Source organism: Culex pipiens, unplaced genomic scaffold, assembly GCF_016801865.2.
Source record: "Culex pipiens pallens isolate TS unplaced genomic scaffold, TS_CPP_V2 Cpp_Un0027, whole genome shotgun sequence".
NCBI classification, from domain to species: domain Eukaryota; kingdom Metazoa; phylum Arthropoda; class Insecta; order Diptera; family Culicidae; genus Culex; species Culex pipiens.
In genome coordinates this window covers 3,974-21,676 of record NW_026292844.1, presented here as the reverse complement: position 1 = coordinate 21,676, position 17,703 = coordinate 3,974, and the positions used below count along the sequence as shown (strand labels likewise).

The following is a 17,703-nucleotide window of genomic DNA, read 5'->3' as shown; positions in this document are numbered from 1 at the left end:
CGGTTTTTTCTCGTAAAATTTGGAACTCTAATCGTTTCCCGAATCTGCTTGCGGTATTTTTTTCGGAGTAAAATATTAGCGTAAAATAGTAAGTATTAGTTTCATCATTTTGTCAAAAAAATTGATTAATTTTATGTGCCTTTTTTCTAGGCCACTGAACCAGCAGTTCCATCGGTGCCTTATAATGGCAGTTTTAATCTTAGCAGGATGCGGGCAAAGCCTAAAAGGTCCAGGTCACCAAGGTTACCAGGGAGCCAACGATGCAGGGGAGTAGGCGACGAAGGCGTCGGTCCTGTACGACAGCAGGTTAAGACACTCCGCGAGCAGCTAACGATACGCCGGAACCATGGGTGCGTCCTGAATTTCCAGACAAGTAAAACGAGTGTATTGTGTAGAGTGTTGTTTTGTTATTGAGATTGTCGTGCTAGTGTGGTTGTGTATAAGTGAATAAAAATGTAAAAGAACAACTCAATTATTTCATTCAAAATTAATCATCAATAACAAAAAAAAGAAGAAAACAATGCCCCACCCCCAACCTCCCGCACTGTAAAAGTCATTAGAAAATCATATGATATTTGCATTCCAATCAGGCAGAGCTTGCGTGAATTTACTGCAACCGTAACGTGACTGTTCCGTCCGGAAAGAGTTTAGCGTGTACTCGAGCGTTCCTGAAGGGAGCGCAAACCAAAACAAAACAACACACGCAAAAGTGGAGGGAAAACGGCGCGTGCAACGACGAGGAAAAGTACCGCTAGTTTGCTCCACACCACGACGTCAGCAGCATTCTTGCTCCACCTCCCGTCCGAGAAGGAGGCGTACGACACGCGAGGACAAGTTTCGCCCAACCTCGACGCGATCCGACGCGAACCCCGAACCGGCTTCCGAGGAAGTAACCCCGCGACCGCGCAACCTTTGTAGATCGACCCAGTAGAGAAATACAGATAAGTTAAGTATTGTTTAGAAGAGTTGCCCTGCTTTCGCCTAAGTTTGGTCCGATCGCAAATCCGATTTCCGCCTCCGAAAAGTGGTTCCTCCGTTGTCCACCAAGGGTGACCGCACCCGAGAGTCCGCCGTCGCCAAAATTACAGTCCACACGCTCCGTAGTTCGGTCCCGACCGAACATATGGTCCTACCGACCCGGATTGGACTTTCGTGTGCGCGCCGCCCCGGGGACATCCGGAAGGAAAGTTCCGACAAAGTGCGCAAAAGAACTGTTCCGGAAGTGAGATTTTTGAGCGGTGCCGAACCGAAGTAGCGCGAATCTTTTGCTGCGAGCCGTGAAAGATTTGACAGAACAGTGCGAAAAAGAAGAAGAAGATTCCTGCTGAAGCAGAAAAGTGCGAAAAAAAGTGAAACAAACCCGTCGTCTGTGAAGGCAAACATCCCTCTCGCGGAAACCACATTCCGCTGCCAACGCTGTAGGCGAGCTGCAGCGTTCCGCATCGATTCTGTTGCCCTTTGATTCCCCATTTCACCATGTGGAAGGCAATGTTTACGATGAAGCTGGAGGATGCGTTCCAACAGCGAGTACATGCCATGCAAAAGATCGCGAATCTCCGGGATGTCGTCCTCGATCTGCAGAATCCGACGCTAGCGCAGCTGACAAAGCTGCGTAAAACCCTTTGGGCATTGTACGACGAGTACGGCCGAGCACACAGCTGCATCGTCGGCAATGTTCCGGATGACGACCTCGCCCAGCAAGAAGTGGAATACGACGCCTTCGACCAACTCTTCGATGCAGTCAGCGTGCCATTGGAGGAGAAGTTCATTGCGCTGACGAACGCCAACCCGAAAACGAGTGTAATGGACTACGTTGCACACCAGCAGAAGCTCTGGACGATGTCAACGCCGACGATCTACGAGAGCAACTACTGGGACACCCCGATGATGGCCTGTGAGTCCACCCATCCGGAGCTCTCAGGACAAACCGCCAACTCGAACCTACGATCCAGGCCCGAAAACCTGGACACGGAAGTGATTTTGCGAAATCACTCTCCGTCGACGAGCTACACGAGCTCACCACCCGAAACCCGGTCCAGGTCCCAAACCCTGGAAGCGGATACGGCTTTGCGAAGTCGTATGCCGCCAAAGATCGATCCAATCCGCCCATCCAAGCCCACATCCGCGAGCGATGTCTTGGACACCGAAGTGGTCATGCGTGACCAGCTTCAACCGGCAACCGATGCCAATCCGACGGACCTCCCAGTGTCCGCAATCTCCAGCGAAGAAACCGAAACCAGTGTCAAATGCGTGCCTCTCGAACCGGCACAAGGAAACCCCAACGAATCCGGAACCGGCCGTGTCCTCCCGGACGACGGTACCCACATGACTGGTGCGCCAACTCCCGACAGTGTCCTGAACCACGAAGCAAGTCTGATCGCAACAGACAACGGCATCGAACCACAAGTCGAAACCGACGAGAGATGGGAACTCGCAATGCCGACGGTGACAACGCTCCTCAACACTGACCGCTGCTCAGAGGACAGCGGATCCCGACCCGAAGCCGAGATGATGTCAACAGTGCTGCCAAGCTTTCCCGAACCCAACCTGTTCAACTCCAAACGTTCGCTCACGGACGGTGACGCACGAACGAAAGAACGCGAGCCGCTACCAGCGGTGAACCTCCGGAACGAAAAGGTGAATTCTCTCCGTGTCGAGCACGGCAGCTCCCTGACGACCATCCAACGGGACGCTGTAACCCTCCAGACCAGAGCAGAGCTAAATCCGCCGCTGCCAACCGCTGCGAAAGCGCCCGATAAACGAAGCCTAGCGATAGCCTGTCCCAACCCGCCGCTCAACGACACCCACAGAACCCGGAAGAAGCACGCTGTCAACAAACCCGCAAACCCCAGCTCACGAAAGACGGACGGCGTTTCTCCAAAGTTCCCGGACCCGTTACACCCAGTGCTTTGCCGAGGCGCACCACACGAACAACGACCCACCAGCTCGACTTCTGGTGATCTGCGAGACACAGGAGCTCCGGAACCCAATCGCGTGAACGTGACACACCAACACCACGAAGAGAAACCTCCACAGAAACGAAAGTCCGAGACCGAGCAACTGACGAAGACGTGCGTGCGGTCTGAACGCAAAGGTGGTTCCAAGCACGCCCTCAAACGGCTTCAGCATCGAGCAGCACCGAAGAAGAGCACCCCAACAAGCGAAGCGCTCAACCATCGACCACTCCTGAACGAACCACTCGGCCTGCCGCAGAGATGGCTCACTATCGCCGCAGTTTTCTGGACCTGCCTGAAGCTTAACCGAACAAACGGCAGTCCCTGCTGCTCACGCTGCTGCTCCAAGCTAACATCCAACTTGAAAGCCACCATCGTCGAGTCCAGAACGAAGCCCAAAACCAAACGAAGCAGATCACTTTGGACAACTTCAAGCACCACCGCTGCCGCACTTGTGAGTATGCTCCCAATTTTGCTTGCTTTTTGCCACACCATACACGCCAAGTACCATGAGAACGACTTCGTCGGTCGTGAAACCAGTTTCCCGAAGAACGGCCGTGGGCCGTGCGAACAGATCGTCGCTCCGAAAGTCCGTCAAGGTCAACCGACGCGGTGTGAGCAGCCAAAAGGTTCGCCTACTACGATTGCTTGAAGGCTGGCAGCGGAGCAAGATTCCGAGCAACCCGCCGTACAGTTACTCCACAGTGCGGATGTCCCGAAGCTGCAATCGGCGCTACGATGACGATTCCAACTACACACGAGGATGCCACCCTCGCAAACCGATTATCCAAGACGTCGGTGGACGAAGCCTGATGAACGATTCCGAACCAGCCCATCGAAAGTGCTCCGTTGGCGAACGCACGCTGGAGAACAAAAAGCGGCCAACCGCTCAACACGATGACCACACCAAGCTGTTCCACCGAGACTATCGCCACTGGATCAAACAAGCCTGCACGGTTGGTGGCGAGTTACCGCAGTGCGTCCTGCCCGATAATGGTTCCACACGCATCACTCCATCGACCACAATGAACTCCCAGACCTGCCAATGCGACTACAGCAGATTGCCTGGGACCACCGAAGGTCCGCCCGAAGCAGCTGGAAATGCTCAAACCATGCCTTCACGATGGAGACCGCCCACGAAGAACTTCGATCCGCTACTTCTTCCCGTTGCTACGCATCTGATCAACAACTCAACACTCCGTTTCGACATCATCAACGCCAACCTGATCAGCAAAAATGTTGAATCGATGCTTCAACGGGGGGAGTATGTTCCGTCCGGAAAGAGTTTAGCGTGCACTCGAGCGTTCCTGAAGGGAGCGCTAACCAAAACAAACCACACACACAAAGTGGAGGGAAAACGGCGCGTGCAACGACGAGGAAAAGTACCGCTAGTTTGCTCCACACCACGACGTCAGCAGCATTCTTGCTCCACCTCCCGTCCGAGAAGGAGGCGTACGACACGCGAGGACAAGTTTCGCCCAACCTCGACGCGATCCGACGCGAACCCCGAACCGGCTTCCGAGGAAGTAACCCCGCGACCGCGCAACCTTTGTAGATCGACCCAGTAGAGAAATACAGATAAGTTAAGTATTGTTTAGAAGAGTTGCCCTGCTTTCGCCTAAGTTTGGTCCGATCGCAAATCCGATTTCCGCCTCCGAAAATTGGTTCCTCCGTTGTCCACCAAGGGTGACCGCACCTGAGAGTCCGCCGTCGCCAAAATTACAGTCCACACGCTCCGTAGTTCGGTCCCGACCGAACAGTGACATTCTTGTGATGTCGGGTATGACTGTATTGGTATATTTGAAAATGCATACAGCCTAGCCACCAGAGGTTCACGTAGATTTGGCATGAACATCCATATGGAAAATAACCACATATATTTTCATGCAACATTGTGGTGAACATTATTTTGAGTGTACAACAATGTTTGAAGAGGTTGCATGAAATTCCTGTCTGCAAATTTCAAACCGGGCGAGCAGTCTGAGGACGATCAGTCGGCTGCTGATTCTCTTGAAGTGAACATCGTTTAATTTTTTGTCGGTTCAGCTGGTTATTTTCTGACATTCCTCGTCGCGCTGTTTCAGCCATATTAACAGTTCGATGGTTAGTATTTTTGTAATCATGTTGTATTTTTTTAAATTAAATTTCAATTGTCTTATTTCTAGACCCTAAGGCCAATTGAAACATAAATCCGGAGGTGCGCAAGGCCCAGCAAAACCAGGCCATCAAACGTCGCAAAATGGAGACAAGTAAGCTGAGAAAGGCGCTGGCAGGAACCAACAGAAAATTAAGGCTGCTAAAGTGCTTCAGCATACCGGCCCGCACACCGTTAGCGAAAATCCGGATACGTGAATCAAATTCAACAAAAATAGGAGAAATCCACCCAACTTAAACCCTTCACCCGGAAAGCAGCTAAATTGGTAGTGAATTGTGATTAATAGTGTTTTATGAACTGTGATTAATATTGTCCCGCCCGTGTGGATCAATCGGACCGCGCACTGGACTCCAATCCAGAGGTCGCCGGTTCGAATCCCGCGGCGGGCGCTCTAAAATTCTTTGTGTAAATATGGGTATTCGGCGCCGTCGCTCCGTGCCATACTTTCATACACTTAGGAGCCCAGGGCGGCGAAGTCCTTGTAGATAAAAAAGAAGACACTAGTGGTTGGTACTAGCAATGGTGGCCGACAGCTATAAAGTCAACTTCGTTTTTTCGATTAATATTGTGGTTTAAAGATCGAAAAATCAAATCTTTTGACAATAAAAAGTTCAAAGACTTGTGTATTATAATTTTTTTATCTGAAAAAGAATAATAAAAATAAAGAAATAACCCACTAAAATGCCATTTAAGGTTCAGGTGAGTTTGACATTCAGGTCATGTGAATATTGCATGGAAAGCCATGCTTATTTCACGAGAAATTCATGCAAACCTTGCATGATGCGGTAGTGAATAACCATCGAGGGTCTGTGCACTGAGATTCAGTTCCCACATGACGTTCATGTCACTGTTGCATGAAATGCCAAATGGAAAAAAATCACGTATATTTTCATGCAACATTGTGGTGAAAACTATTTTGAGTGTAAACACAGCTGACTGTAAGCCACGCTTTAAAATTTTTCAGGCATAAATTTCACGTAGCGTTTAATTGCGTGAGTGCAGGCTATGTGAGAATCAATTTGGGATGACGTGAATTCACTGTGATAGTTGCATGACTCCTGTAAAACGTTGTTCTGAACCAAAAATGGACTGCCACTGGAATTTTCATGCAACTCTGTGGTGAAAGGTTTTTTGAGTGTAATATCCTATCAGCACAAGCGATCATACGCTTCAACGATCTAGTGATGTTTCCCTTATCAACAGCATGCATGAATGCGCTGAAAAGATAAAACATCAAGATCATCAAAACTAGAGCTGCTGTAGATAGGTAACAGTCATTGGCCACCAACGGCGCCCGCCATGTCAGTTTGTAGATCTCGGGGGGATTGGGACGGGAATGTTAGTTAGCACAGGCTGCTACCAAGGGTGGGTTCTATACGATATCCAAACCCCGGCGTGTGCCGGAAACCATACTGGAACGATTTAGTGCCTTCGACTAAGTGCAAGTATTATACTTGATTTAACATATTTTCACAATGGAATGATTTAGTGCCATCGACTAAGTGCAAGTATTGGGCTGAAAATGATATTTTCTTAAAATTCAAACTTGATTCAACATATTTTCACACTGGAACGATTTAGTGCCTTCGACTAGGTGCAAGTTTCGGGCTGAAAATTATATTTTCTTGAAATTCAAACTTGATTCAACATATTTTCTTACTGGAATAATTAAGTGTCGACAAAGTGCAAGTATCGGGCAAAAAATGATATGTGTGTGTGTGTGTGTGTGTGTGTGTGTGTGTGTGTGTGTGTGTGTGTGTGTGTGTGTGTGGTCCAATCCAATACCCGCTAACCGGTAGCGATATTATGGGAAAGTATAATTTGTATCAGACTTTGTATATGCCGAATGCTGATACAGCTTATCAGGGCTGAGCAGTACGATTTTGAATAAGTTAGTCGCTGTTGGCGGGTTTTTTTTTTAAATTTATATTTATTTTGATTTTCTCTTCCATGTACATTCATTCAGTTAAAATATTATTGAGTGTCCAATCACAATCGATGACTTTTCACCTCAATTTTAAATACTAGCAACTTTCATTTATTCATGAAATATTGTAGCTTTCGCTATTCAGTGATTTCAAATGTAGGAGGTCCTACATGTACAAAAGGGAAAAGGGATACCTTAAAACTAACTTATAAACTATATAAAGAGCGGATCAATGCAGCTGAAGACTGCAATGATTTTTGTCGAAATGCATCAATTATCTTATTGGACATAACGTCTAAAGTGTCAACTTCGGCTAATTGATGAAGTTCACTGGAGCTGAACCAGGGAGGAAGTTTCAGAATCATTTTCAGAATTTTGTTCTGAATCCTCTGAAGTTTTTTCTTCCTGGTTAAGCAACAGCTTGTCCAGATCGGCACAGCATAAAGCATGGCAGGTCTGAAAATTTGTTTATAAATTAACAGTTTATTCTTGAGACAAAGTCTAGAATTCCTGTTTATAAGTGGATACAAACATTTAATATATTTGTTACATTTAACCTGGATACTTTCAATGTGATCCTTGTAAGTAAGGTTTTTGTCAAAAGCAAGTCCAAGATATTTCACTTGATCCTCCCACTTTAAATTTACCTCATTCATCTTTATAATGTGATGACTTTTTGGTTTAAGAAAATCAGCCCTTGGTTTGTGAGGGAAAATAATAAGTTGAGTTTTTGCAGCATTTGGAGTAATTTTCCATTCTTTCAAATAAGAATTGAAAATCAAAATCAAATTATTCGCTCTACAGCATTGCCTTGGCGTTCTCGATTGCGAGATTCCTACTCGAAACTAGGTGTTCGAAGGCTTGATTGTTGAGGCAATTGCAAACCTCTTTTTACACCTTAGCTTCCATCCACCCCGCCCAAGTAACCGCGGGACTGTATAAGGTAACTTTAAATCCCCTCTATATCAACATATAAAGTTTGTCTATAGAGTCTTGAAACTTTATATTCACTTTATACGCATGGAGGTAAAATTGAGTAGATATACAGTTATACAGCGGTAAAACGTCAAAATACTACTTTACCGACAGAACAAAAATAGAAAAATCAAAAAGCTTTGCGCAGCTCTTTCTCTCTCTTGGGAGAGTGCTTTTACGCTGGGATGATGATTTTGAAAGTTTGTTTGTTTTTTTGCTGTGTTGCTTTGCTTTCGAGATTCTAAACTGCGTGTACTGAGATGTTTCATCTAGATGCCCTCCGCCAACCGTCTCGTCCGTCCTGAAATATGTTTATTCAGATGATTTTTGCCGACTAAGTCTTCCTAGAGGAACAACTTCAAGAAAAACTGAAACACTTGCCAGATTAAAACAGAGCATTTATTTATGTTTATACTAATAGCACTAAAAAAAATCACAAAATTCTTTGACGAACAGGACAGAGCACGGTGCGTCGACTGAGCACCTGGTCCCGGGCTCTTGGTGCGGTTTCCGCCGGTGGCACGCAGCGTGATTCCGAGCGATTTGCACTTATCGGCGACGTTCGAGCAGCCAACAAAGCGGCGTAGGGCGGAGCCTCGTCACGATCGGCCTTGGCGTTCATGTTGCCGGTGACGCGCGAGGTTGTTTCTTTGCCCGAAAGATCCGTGACGTGGTCGAAAGTGTCGTTGAAGCTGGCGTAGAGCGAAAACTCCTCCTTTCTAGTTTTGTTTTTGCAGGAAGCCATCGTAACTAGAAAATTGTATCTTGCGACGATAAGGAGCTGTTCTGGAAAAAAGAATAGTTTAATACTAAGCCCAGTTAAACTAAGTATAATTGACTCACATTTTTATAGACGCTGAACCGTGCGCCGAACGATTTTACCTGCAGCAAACATAAACATACCACGAAATACTGCCAAACTTTTATTGCCCTCACTAGTGTTAAGTTAGTGTTTTGAAACATTTTAAGAAATGTCAAAATGTGATATAACATTAAAAGCTTACTCTACAGTGATATATAAAGCTTACCATTAATACTTTGAAACATTGTTGTGCTAAATGCTTCGAAACTTTAATTGGCTGTTCTATATGTCATTATACGGTAGGTAATAATGTTTCAAGCTACAAATGTTTCGAAACATTTGGAAAGACTATTTAAAGTGTCATAGCATCGGGAATGTTTATTTAGAGTGAATTTAGAGTTTTGATTTAGTGCTTGTGGTTACTTGGGCGGGATTTGAACTGACGACCTTTGGATTGTTAGTCCAACTGCCTACCAGCGACTCCACCGAGGCAGGACCCAGGGAGACGACTCCTACACCTGGACTGAGCTAACGACCTAACTTTTTAGATTAGTCCGGGGCCAACATTTACTTCCCGTCCGACGGAAGGCGTGATCAGACAAATCTCGTCTCGAAAAATGCCACCGGGACCGTCTGGGATCGAACCCAGGCCGACTGGGTGAGAGGCAATCACGCTAACCCCTACACCACGGTCCCGGTCGAATTGAAAATATCCAAGCTTTTTTGTAATCTTCTTGTGATGACACGAAGGCTTCTACCTTTGGCGGAGATGCTTGTATCATCAGCAAAAAGTGATTTCTGACATCCTGGGGGCAAATCAGGCAAGTCAGAAGTAAAAATATTGTATAAAATTGGACCCAAAATGCTTCCTTGAGGGACGCCGGCACGTACAGGTAGTTGATCAGATTTGCTGTTCTGATAACATACCTGCAGAGTACGATCCGTCAAATAATTTTGAATAATTTTCACGATATAAATCGGAAAATTAAACCTTTTTAATTTCGCAATCAAACCTTTATGCCAAACACTGTCAAATGCTTTTTCTATGTCTAGAAGAGCAGCCCTCAGATTTGTTGCTTCGAATTAAATTTGAAACTCTCAACAACTGATGAGTAGTTGAATGCCCAAGGCGAAATCCAAACTGCTCATCAGCGAAAATTGAATTTTCATTAATGTGTCTCATCATTCTATTAAGAATTATTCTTTCGAATAATTTACTAATAGATGAAAGCAAAATAATGGGCCGATAGCTTGAGGCTTCAGCAGGATTTTTATCCGGTTTCAAAATCGGAACTACTTTGGCATTTTTCCAACTACTGGGAAAATATGCCAAATCAAAACATTTGTTGCAAATTTTGACCAAGCTACTTAAAGTTGCTTCAGGTAATTTTTTAATTAAAATGTAAAAAAAGCCATCCTCACCAGGGGCTTTCATATTTTTAATTTTTTTGATAAAAGATTTTATTTCATTCAGATCCGTATTCAAAACATCATCTGATGAAAACTGTTGTTCAACAATATTCTGAAATTCTATTGAAATTTGATTTTCAATAGGACTCAGAACATTTAAGTTGAAATTATGAGCACTCTCAAACTGCTGAGCAAGTTTTTGAGCTTTCTCCCCATTAGTTAATAGAATATTATCACCATCTCTTAAAGAAGGGATTGGTTTTTGAGGTTTCTTAAGAACCTTTGAAAGTTTCCAAAAAGGTTTGGAATAAGGTTTAATTTGTTTGACATCTCTTGCGAACTTTTCATTTCGCAGGAGAGTGAATCTGTGGTCAATAACCTTTTGCAAATCTTTTTGAATTTGCTTCAGTGCAGGATCACGAGAACGTTGATACTGTCTTCGACGAACATTTTTCAGACGAATCAGAAGCTGAAGATCGTCATCAATAATGGGAGAATCAAATTTGACTTGGACTTTAGGAATAGCAATATTCCTAGCATCCAAAATTGCATTAGTTAAAGATTCCAAGGCTGAATCAATATCAGCTTTGGTTTCTAAAACAAAATCATGATTTAAATTGTTCTCAATATGATGCTGATACCTGTCCCAATTAGCTTTGTGGTAATTAAACACAGAACTATTGGGTCTGGTAACTGCTTCATGAGAAAGTGAAAAAGTTACTGGAAGGTGATCAGAATCAAAATCAGCATGAGTCACTAAAGGACCACAATACTGACTTTGATTTGTCAAAACCAAATCAATTGTTGATGGATTTCTAACAGAAGAAAAGCAAGTTGGCCCATTCGGGTATAAAACCGAATAAAGACCAGAAGTGCAATCTCTGAATAGAATTTTACCATTGGAATTTACTTTTGAATTATTCCAAGATTGGTGTTTGGCATTAAAATCACCGATGATCAAAAATCGAGATCTATGCCGAGTAAGTTTATTCAAATCCCCTTTGAAATAATTTTTATTTTCCCCAGTGCATTGGAAAGGCAAATATGTAGCAGCAATCATAATTTTCCCAAAAGAAGTTTCCAGTTCAATGCCCAAACTTTCAATAACTTTTAACTTAAAGTCACGTAACGTGCTATAAGTCATACTACGGTGGATAACTATTGCAACTCCACCGCCATTTCGATTCATTCTGTTATTGGTTATAACTTTATAATCTGGATCACTTTTCAAATAAGTGCCAGTTTTTAAAAATGTTTCGGTTATAACAGCAACATGCACGTTATGAACTCGTAAAAAGTTGAAAAAATCATTTTCTTTCGCTTTTAAAGAGCGAGCATTAAAATTCATAATATTGATGGAATTACTTAGATCCATGATTAAACTTCAGGGTAAGAACAACATCATTCGCAAATTTTAATCCAATCTGGATAGCTTCCATCATGGATGTAGCATTACTCATTGTTTGAATCAAACCAAACAGTGAGTTTTGCAAAAAAGTCATTTTTTCAAACGTAACATCGCCGAGATCAGAAGATCCCAAAGTGTTGCCAGCAGAAAAATTTTCAAATGAAATTTGAGGTACCTGCCCAATTTGAAAATTGGTAGAGGATTTAAAATTCGTGGATGAACCCGAACCCGAAACGACGTTGGCATAAGAAATGCCATTGCTGTTACCTAACTTTTCCACGGTAGGGGTATTGTTCGAGTGAGACAGCACGAACGTTTGATTTAAAGATGCAGGTACAACCTGACTTTGAGAAAATTTCGGTTTGGATTTCGGCTGATGCTTAGCACGAGAATCCAAAACCTTTTTTTCTGATGGGGCAATCCCAGAAATTTGATTTGTGATTTCCACCACAATTTGCACATTTAAATTGGGTGACTTCTTTCACGGGACAATTGTCCTTGTCGTGAGAAGAATCCCCGCAAACCATGCATTTTGGAACCATGGCGCAATGATCAGTACCGTGACCGAATGCCTGGCAACGCCGGCACTGGGTCAGATTCTGGCCATTACCGCCATGTTTCTTAAAATGCTCCCACTTTACCCGTACATGGAACAAAAACTGTACTTTATCCAAAAGTTTCAAATTGTTGATTTCATTTCTGTTGAAATGAATCAGATAAAATTGTGAAGTCAAACCAAAGCGAGAAATATTCCCGTTTGATTTTTTCTTCATTGGTATTACTTGGGATGGGACAAAGCCAAGCAACACCTTAAGTTCGTTTTTGATCTCATCCACCAACAAGTCGTTGGAGAGACCTTTCAGGACCGCCTTGAATGGACGAGCATTCTTGGTCTCATACGTGTAGAAATTTTGTTTGTGGGTTTTCAAATAACCAACAAAAGTTTGGTGATCTTGTAAAGATTCCGTCAACAAGCGACATTCTCCTCTTCGACCAAGCTGGAACGAAACCTTCAAATTGCAAGTTTCCTTGCAATTCTTCAGTTGCGTTCGGAAGCTGGCCAAATCGGAGACAGAAGTCACTACAATTGGCGGAGCCTTTACTCGTTTCTCGACGGCAGAAGGCTCAGTACGAGGAGAAGGATCCTTGTCAACAGTTTCGGATAAAACACCGAAACTGTTATTTTATTTGTTATTTTTGGGTACACAAAAAATAACAACTATGTTGGGTAATTCTTGGCTTGCAACACAATTCAGCTCCCTGTAGCATACTTTTGATTTGCAACTTTTAAACCGGTTCTATTCGACTGTAATTATTTGTACCTCTATTTTCTTAAAACTACCTACAAAACACTACAGCTAACTTTTCCTTAAACCACACGTCAACAATGAGAAATTGAACAAATCCGAGTAACCGGATATTTTCTCGGGTTTCAAAAAGACAGAAATATGTTATCCGTCTTGTCCTAAATCCTTAAACACTCAAACGCTCGGGTAGTCATTTGACCCCTATTTTTTTTTCTTAAAAATCTCATAACTTTTGATAGCATTGACCAAATTGGATGCTTCCGGTTGCAAAAGATCCAGATTTGTCTATATTTTGAACTGTCAGATGGGGGACAAATATGGTCCACTTTTACCGGAGATATTCCGGATTCCGTTGGGGTACCTCGGCCCTCCTATTTGGGGTTTTGGTCAATAGAACAAAAACCATTGCACAGAACAATGCCGGAAATGATGCAAAACTTCAAGGCATCAAGTCTCCTACACAACCCTTTAAACAGAATTAAGTTTCATTGAAAAGACTGAGGAATTGCAAATTCCATAAAAAATCATTTTGACCCAATTTCATCCCTACTGACGGAAAGTTTTTTTTAATGATTTGGCATTAAATAGCCACTCCAGCCGCAATAAATTTAATCATAGCAGCGAAAAAAAATGTTTATTTCAAAAACAGACCAGACTCTGATAAACCATAACACCGGTCATTGTATGCTAGCGATGCATAAAACCCAACAACGTAGCAGCATCTACGAACCATCAAAACGGAGCACGTTGAAGAGCACTGCTAGTTAATTCAAACAAACGCGGCAGCGTTTCGCGGCGCAACTTGGCAAATTTTCAAAATGCAAAGTTTCTCTTGGGCCCTGCTGAGGGCGCCAAATTGTTTAAGGAGGGCAACCATTTTGTTAAAGAACTTGTTAGTCGACGACTAACCTCGACTAACCTACAGCTCAGCCCTGGAACGCTTGCCTCACACCGTTTGCGGAACGTCCGAGGGTAATTTCACTCAGCAATCAGCTTGCCACTCATGGACGACATCCTCAAAAATGTACGGACCCATGAAGGTCCCTGAAGTTTCCAAAAAAATAAATAATTAGATAAAACAAGTACCTAGGTAATTCTACGATTTACCCTACCTCGTATCTATGGCGGGAAATATCACGGGTTTATATGGGAAGCGGGTTCGACGTCTGATGAACGTGCCACGATTCGGAAGTGACGATTATCGTGGCTAATCTTCTCCGTCGGCCTACAGGATGTATCATCAACAGAATCACGTCCCAACTGTCCGTGTTGCGTAGAAAAGCAGGTGTTACGGGTGTTGCAGACGTTGCATTCGGAGCAGCGGTTGGAACAGGTGCCACCACCACTTCCCGTACTGTGTCCAGCGCGACGGGGCCAGCCGAAATGACACACGTTTCACTCGACAACACAACGACATAGTAATTCGCGGATTAATTTCTCCTATAATTTGCTGAAATATATGTTATAATCATTATTACCGTTTAACAAACGCCATCTCATTTGATAAAACTGCTGGCCTTACGTTTCAACCGGCTTGTCGCCTTCCGGCGCCACGGGCAGCTTCCACCACGAAGACGGGACAAATTGACCTTCAGCGTTCTGCTCGATCGCTCCACTCCGAGAACCCAGAGTGTAGTATTCTTGCGTTATTCTTCTCCAGCCAGCTTCCAGGGGATGATAACAACTCCGATAAAACCGCTGAAGCGAGCTCTTGACTAGAGTTGGTTAGAAAAAAGGTTTGATTAAATTTTGCACGAAAAAACTTCAAACAAAAGGTGGCTTTACCTAAGTGCGGCGGATTCCAGCTGAATGTTTTGGCTCGAGTCGAAACCAAGTCCAAAATTGCCACTGGCACGCGGAATCTCCGACGTACACGATCGACGCTCCATCCGATATAAATAATCAGCCATTGACAGAATCCATTGAGAGAATCAAACCGAAAGTAAACAATGCACTCTGAAATAAAAGTAGGCCAAATCCGTCTAAAACTCCAACCAGTTTGGGTGTTAATAATAAGTTTATCTTCAGTTTAACCCTTTAGTAGACTCATCAAATGACTACTTAATCCGCAACGTGCAGAGAGAAATTTTGTGACGTTTCGTTTTTTTTTTTTGCTATTGCTAGTTAAATGAAATCCTTTTTTTCACGTAATTTTTCTACTTTCCTGTGTGATCCTAAAATGTCTAAATTTGTGATTTTCGGATTCCCGCGCCTTTCGAATTGATGTTCCCCACCAGCAGTCCCTATCCGGATCCGGTTCAAACGACGGCGGCAGCACCGCTACCTCCACCAACATCATTGTAAGATCTGTTCGCCGGAACAGATCTTGTAATCATCAGTCAACCTTAGGCACCGATTTCATGGAGAATTTGTGCGGCTTGTGCTCGAACAGCTGTTCGATTTGGTCGAAAACACACATCCAGTTTGATTTCTCCGAAAAAGCAACAAGTTTAACAACGCCAACTCCTTCCCCCCCGGCTGGCCGGATCAAAAACAACTCTAGCCGTGGTCTTTGTTGTTACGTTCTGGAGTGTTCCAGCCAGGAATCGCAGATTACTATGCAAGTGGAAGCGTTGCAGTGGTTTTCTGTCGGAGAAGCAAAAGGTATCCGGTAATTTAATACAGATATGATTTAGTTTTCAAGTAGGAAAGATAACTAAATATTTTAGTGTCGCCTCGCCAAGTTGCCTGGTGTGTCCGGCTTGTTCGCCGCGAAAACGATCACGTCCCGGCCCGTGAGCTGCCCCCGAAACCCCGATCCCGAAGTGCCCCCCCATCAAAGAATATTTACCTATTACGATGCAGATTCTTGAAGATCATGACAACGCACTTGATTACTTGTAGCATCTTTACCGCCAACTAAATGCCAAAGACATCTTTCGATCAAATCCGATTGGTCTTAAAACGTAAACAAACTATCCGGCGAGAACTAGCGCTGAACCAAACAATCGACTAAACGACACAACAATTAAATTGCTTTTGTTTTCGCTAGCTGTCATTAGCAACAACAAACAACATTTGAAATTTACAGTATTTCAACATTACATGTTCAACTTTTCGATTGATTTTGTCTTTTACATGCTTTTCATCAATTCAAATTTGACAGTTTCTCTCAAAAATAAAATTGATTGCATCAAATTTAGCATTACGTCGGATTTCAGTTTACATGATGGCCTTTTAAATGATCTTCAGCACTATACATAAGATCTCAAAATTAAATGATGGTGTTTTACATACGATTTATCGTTTACATTACGTGTGATTTTACACTTTTTTTTCTGTGCAATGCTAATGCTTTCGAAAAATTTACATAAATAATGTTATTTGTTGACAAATCACCATAAATCCAGTCACCCAACTCCAAATAGGCATCCTTGACTGATTAAAAAAATAATTTGGATTGAATATAAAGTTTACTAACTACTTAGTATAAAAGTTTATATAACTCTGGAAATTCTATATAAAACTTATCTTAACTTAATTTTGAAATCTTCTAATTCAACTAAATGTCAATATATTACCATAGAATTGCAAAATAAACATTTGGGAGTGGGTATAACACCGTTTTGGGGGTCTTTGTATCGCTAGAATAGATTTTTCGTTGGAATTTCGTACCAACCCGGAATTACGTCGTCGGAAAATCCGCCGGCATCCGAACCGGTCCACAATTCACAAGTCAACCTATGTGGAATCGGAAAGGGCATAAAATTTCCGATCTGTTGATACCCAAACATCTAGGTTTTCTTTAAAACCTACGTTTTTAAATACCTGGGCAAAAAGTAAGTTTGATCCACGAGAACAAAAATTACGAAATTCCATACTTTTTTGGCAGGTTGCTCAAACGAAACCATAACAACGTTTTTGCTTAGGTATTTAAAAACGTGGGTTTTATAGAAAACCTGGATGTATGGGTATCAAAAGATCGGAAATTTTATGCCCTTTCTGATGCCACATAGGTTGACTGGTGAATTGTGGACCGGTTCAGATGCCGGCGGATTTTCCGACGACGTAATTCCGGGTTGGTAGGAAATTCCAACGAAAAATCTATTCTATCGATACAAATACCCCCAAAACGGTGTTATACCCACTCCAAAATGTTTATTTAGCAATTCTACACAGAAAAAAATATGTGAATTTACTCGACACGGAAAAAATGAATCACATGTAAACTCAGTTGATGTAAACTTGAGATTCGACGTAAACGGTTGAATCACATGTAAAATCATGTTTTTACGTATAATTTGTTGCAAATTTACATCGAATTGCATTTAAATTTAAATGTTTAATGACGTGCAAAAGTGTTACATCATAAATGATGTAACATTCGAAAATATTTTTTTGTGTGTATGGTAATATATTGACATTTAGTTGGGAAGTTGGCAGCCCTGCCATCGAGAGCAGAGGCTGGTGGTGTGCGGTCCGCGGAATTTGAATTATTTAGTCGGTAGTTTTTATAGTAAATCGCATGAAAAGTAGTGAAAAGATTATACAATGTGTAGATTTCATGTGGAAAGTGAAGATTTCCTGCAATTTTGGGAATTTGGACAGTTTTTTGCGATTTTTGTTTTCTACACCGCTTGGTCAAGGGTTTGACAGTTCATCGCGGCGGCTTCGCTCTTGCAGTAGTATTAGTGTGATGTGGGCTAGCTCGTTCTAAGGGTGGTATTCAACTAGTTAAAAAATCAAATAGTGCGAAAGAAATAAAAGCAGTTTGCCAAGGAATATTTTCGGAAATGTCATCAAGCAGCGCTCAAGCGGCCTAAAT

General features: G+C 43.0%; 1 protein-coding gene and 1 pseudogene across 1 annotated transcript; one reads left to right on the top strand and one right to left on the bottom strand.

The window, feature by feature from the left end:
• Positions 1-726: 726 nt before the first annotated feature.
• On the top strand, positions 727-6,793 carry LOC128093732 (uncharacterized). The gene is made up of 2 exons (XM_052711448.1): positions 727-5,057; positions 5,120-6,793. Exon 1 carries the CDS (start codon positions 1,477-1,479, stop codon positions 3,604-3,606), a length of 2,130 nt encoding a protein of 709 aa, XP_052567408.1. The 5' UTR covers positions 727-1,476; the 3' UTR covers positions 3,607-5,057; positions 5,120-6,793.
• Positions 6,794-6,887: 94 nt separating this feature from the next.
• On the bottom strand, positions 6,888-16,611 carry LOC120427317 (40S ribosomal protein S14-like; annotated as a pseudogene).
• Positions 16,612-17,703: the final 1,092 nt, after the last annotated feature.

Excerpts from the sequence above, each read along its gene's own strand:
- LOC128093732 (XM_052711448.1), top strand. The coding sequence starts at position 1,477 with ATGTGGAAGGCAATGTTTACGATGAAGCTGGAGGATGCGTTCCAACAG.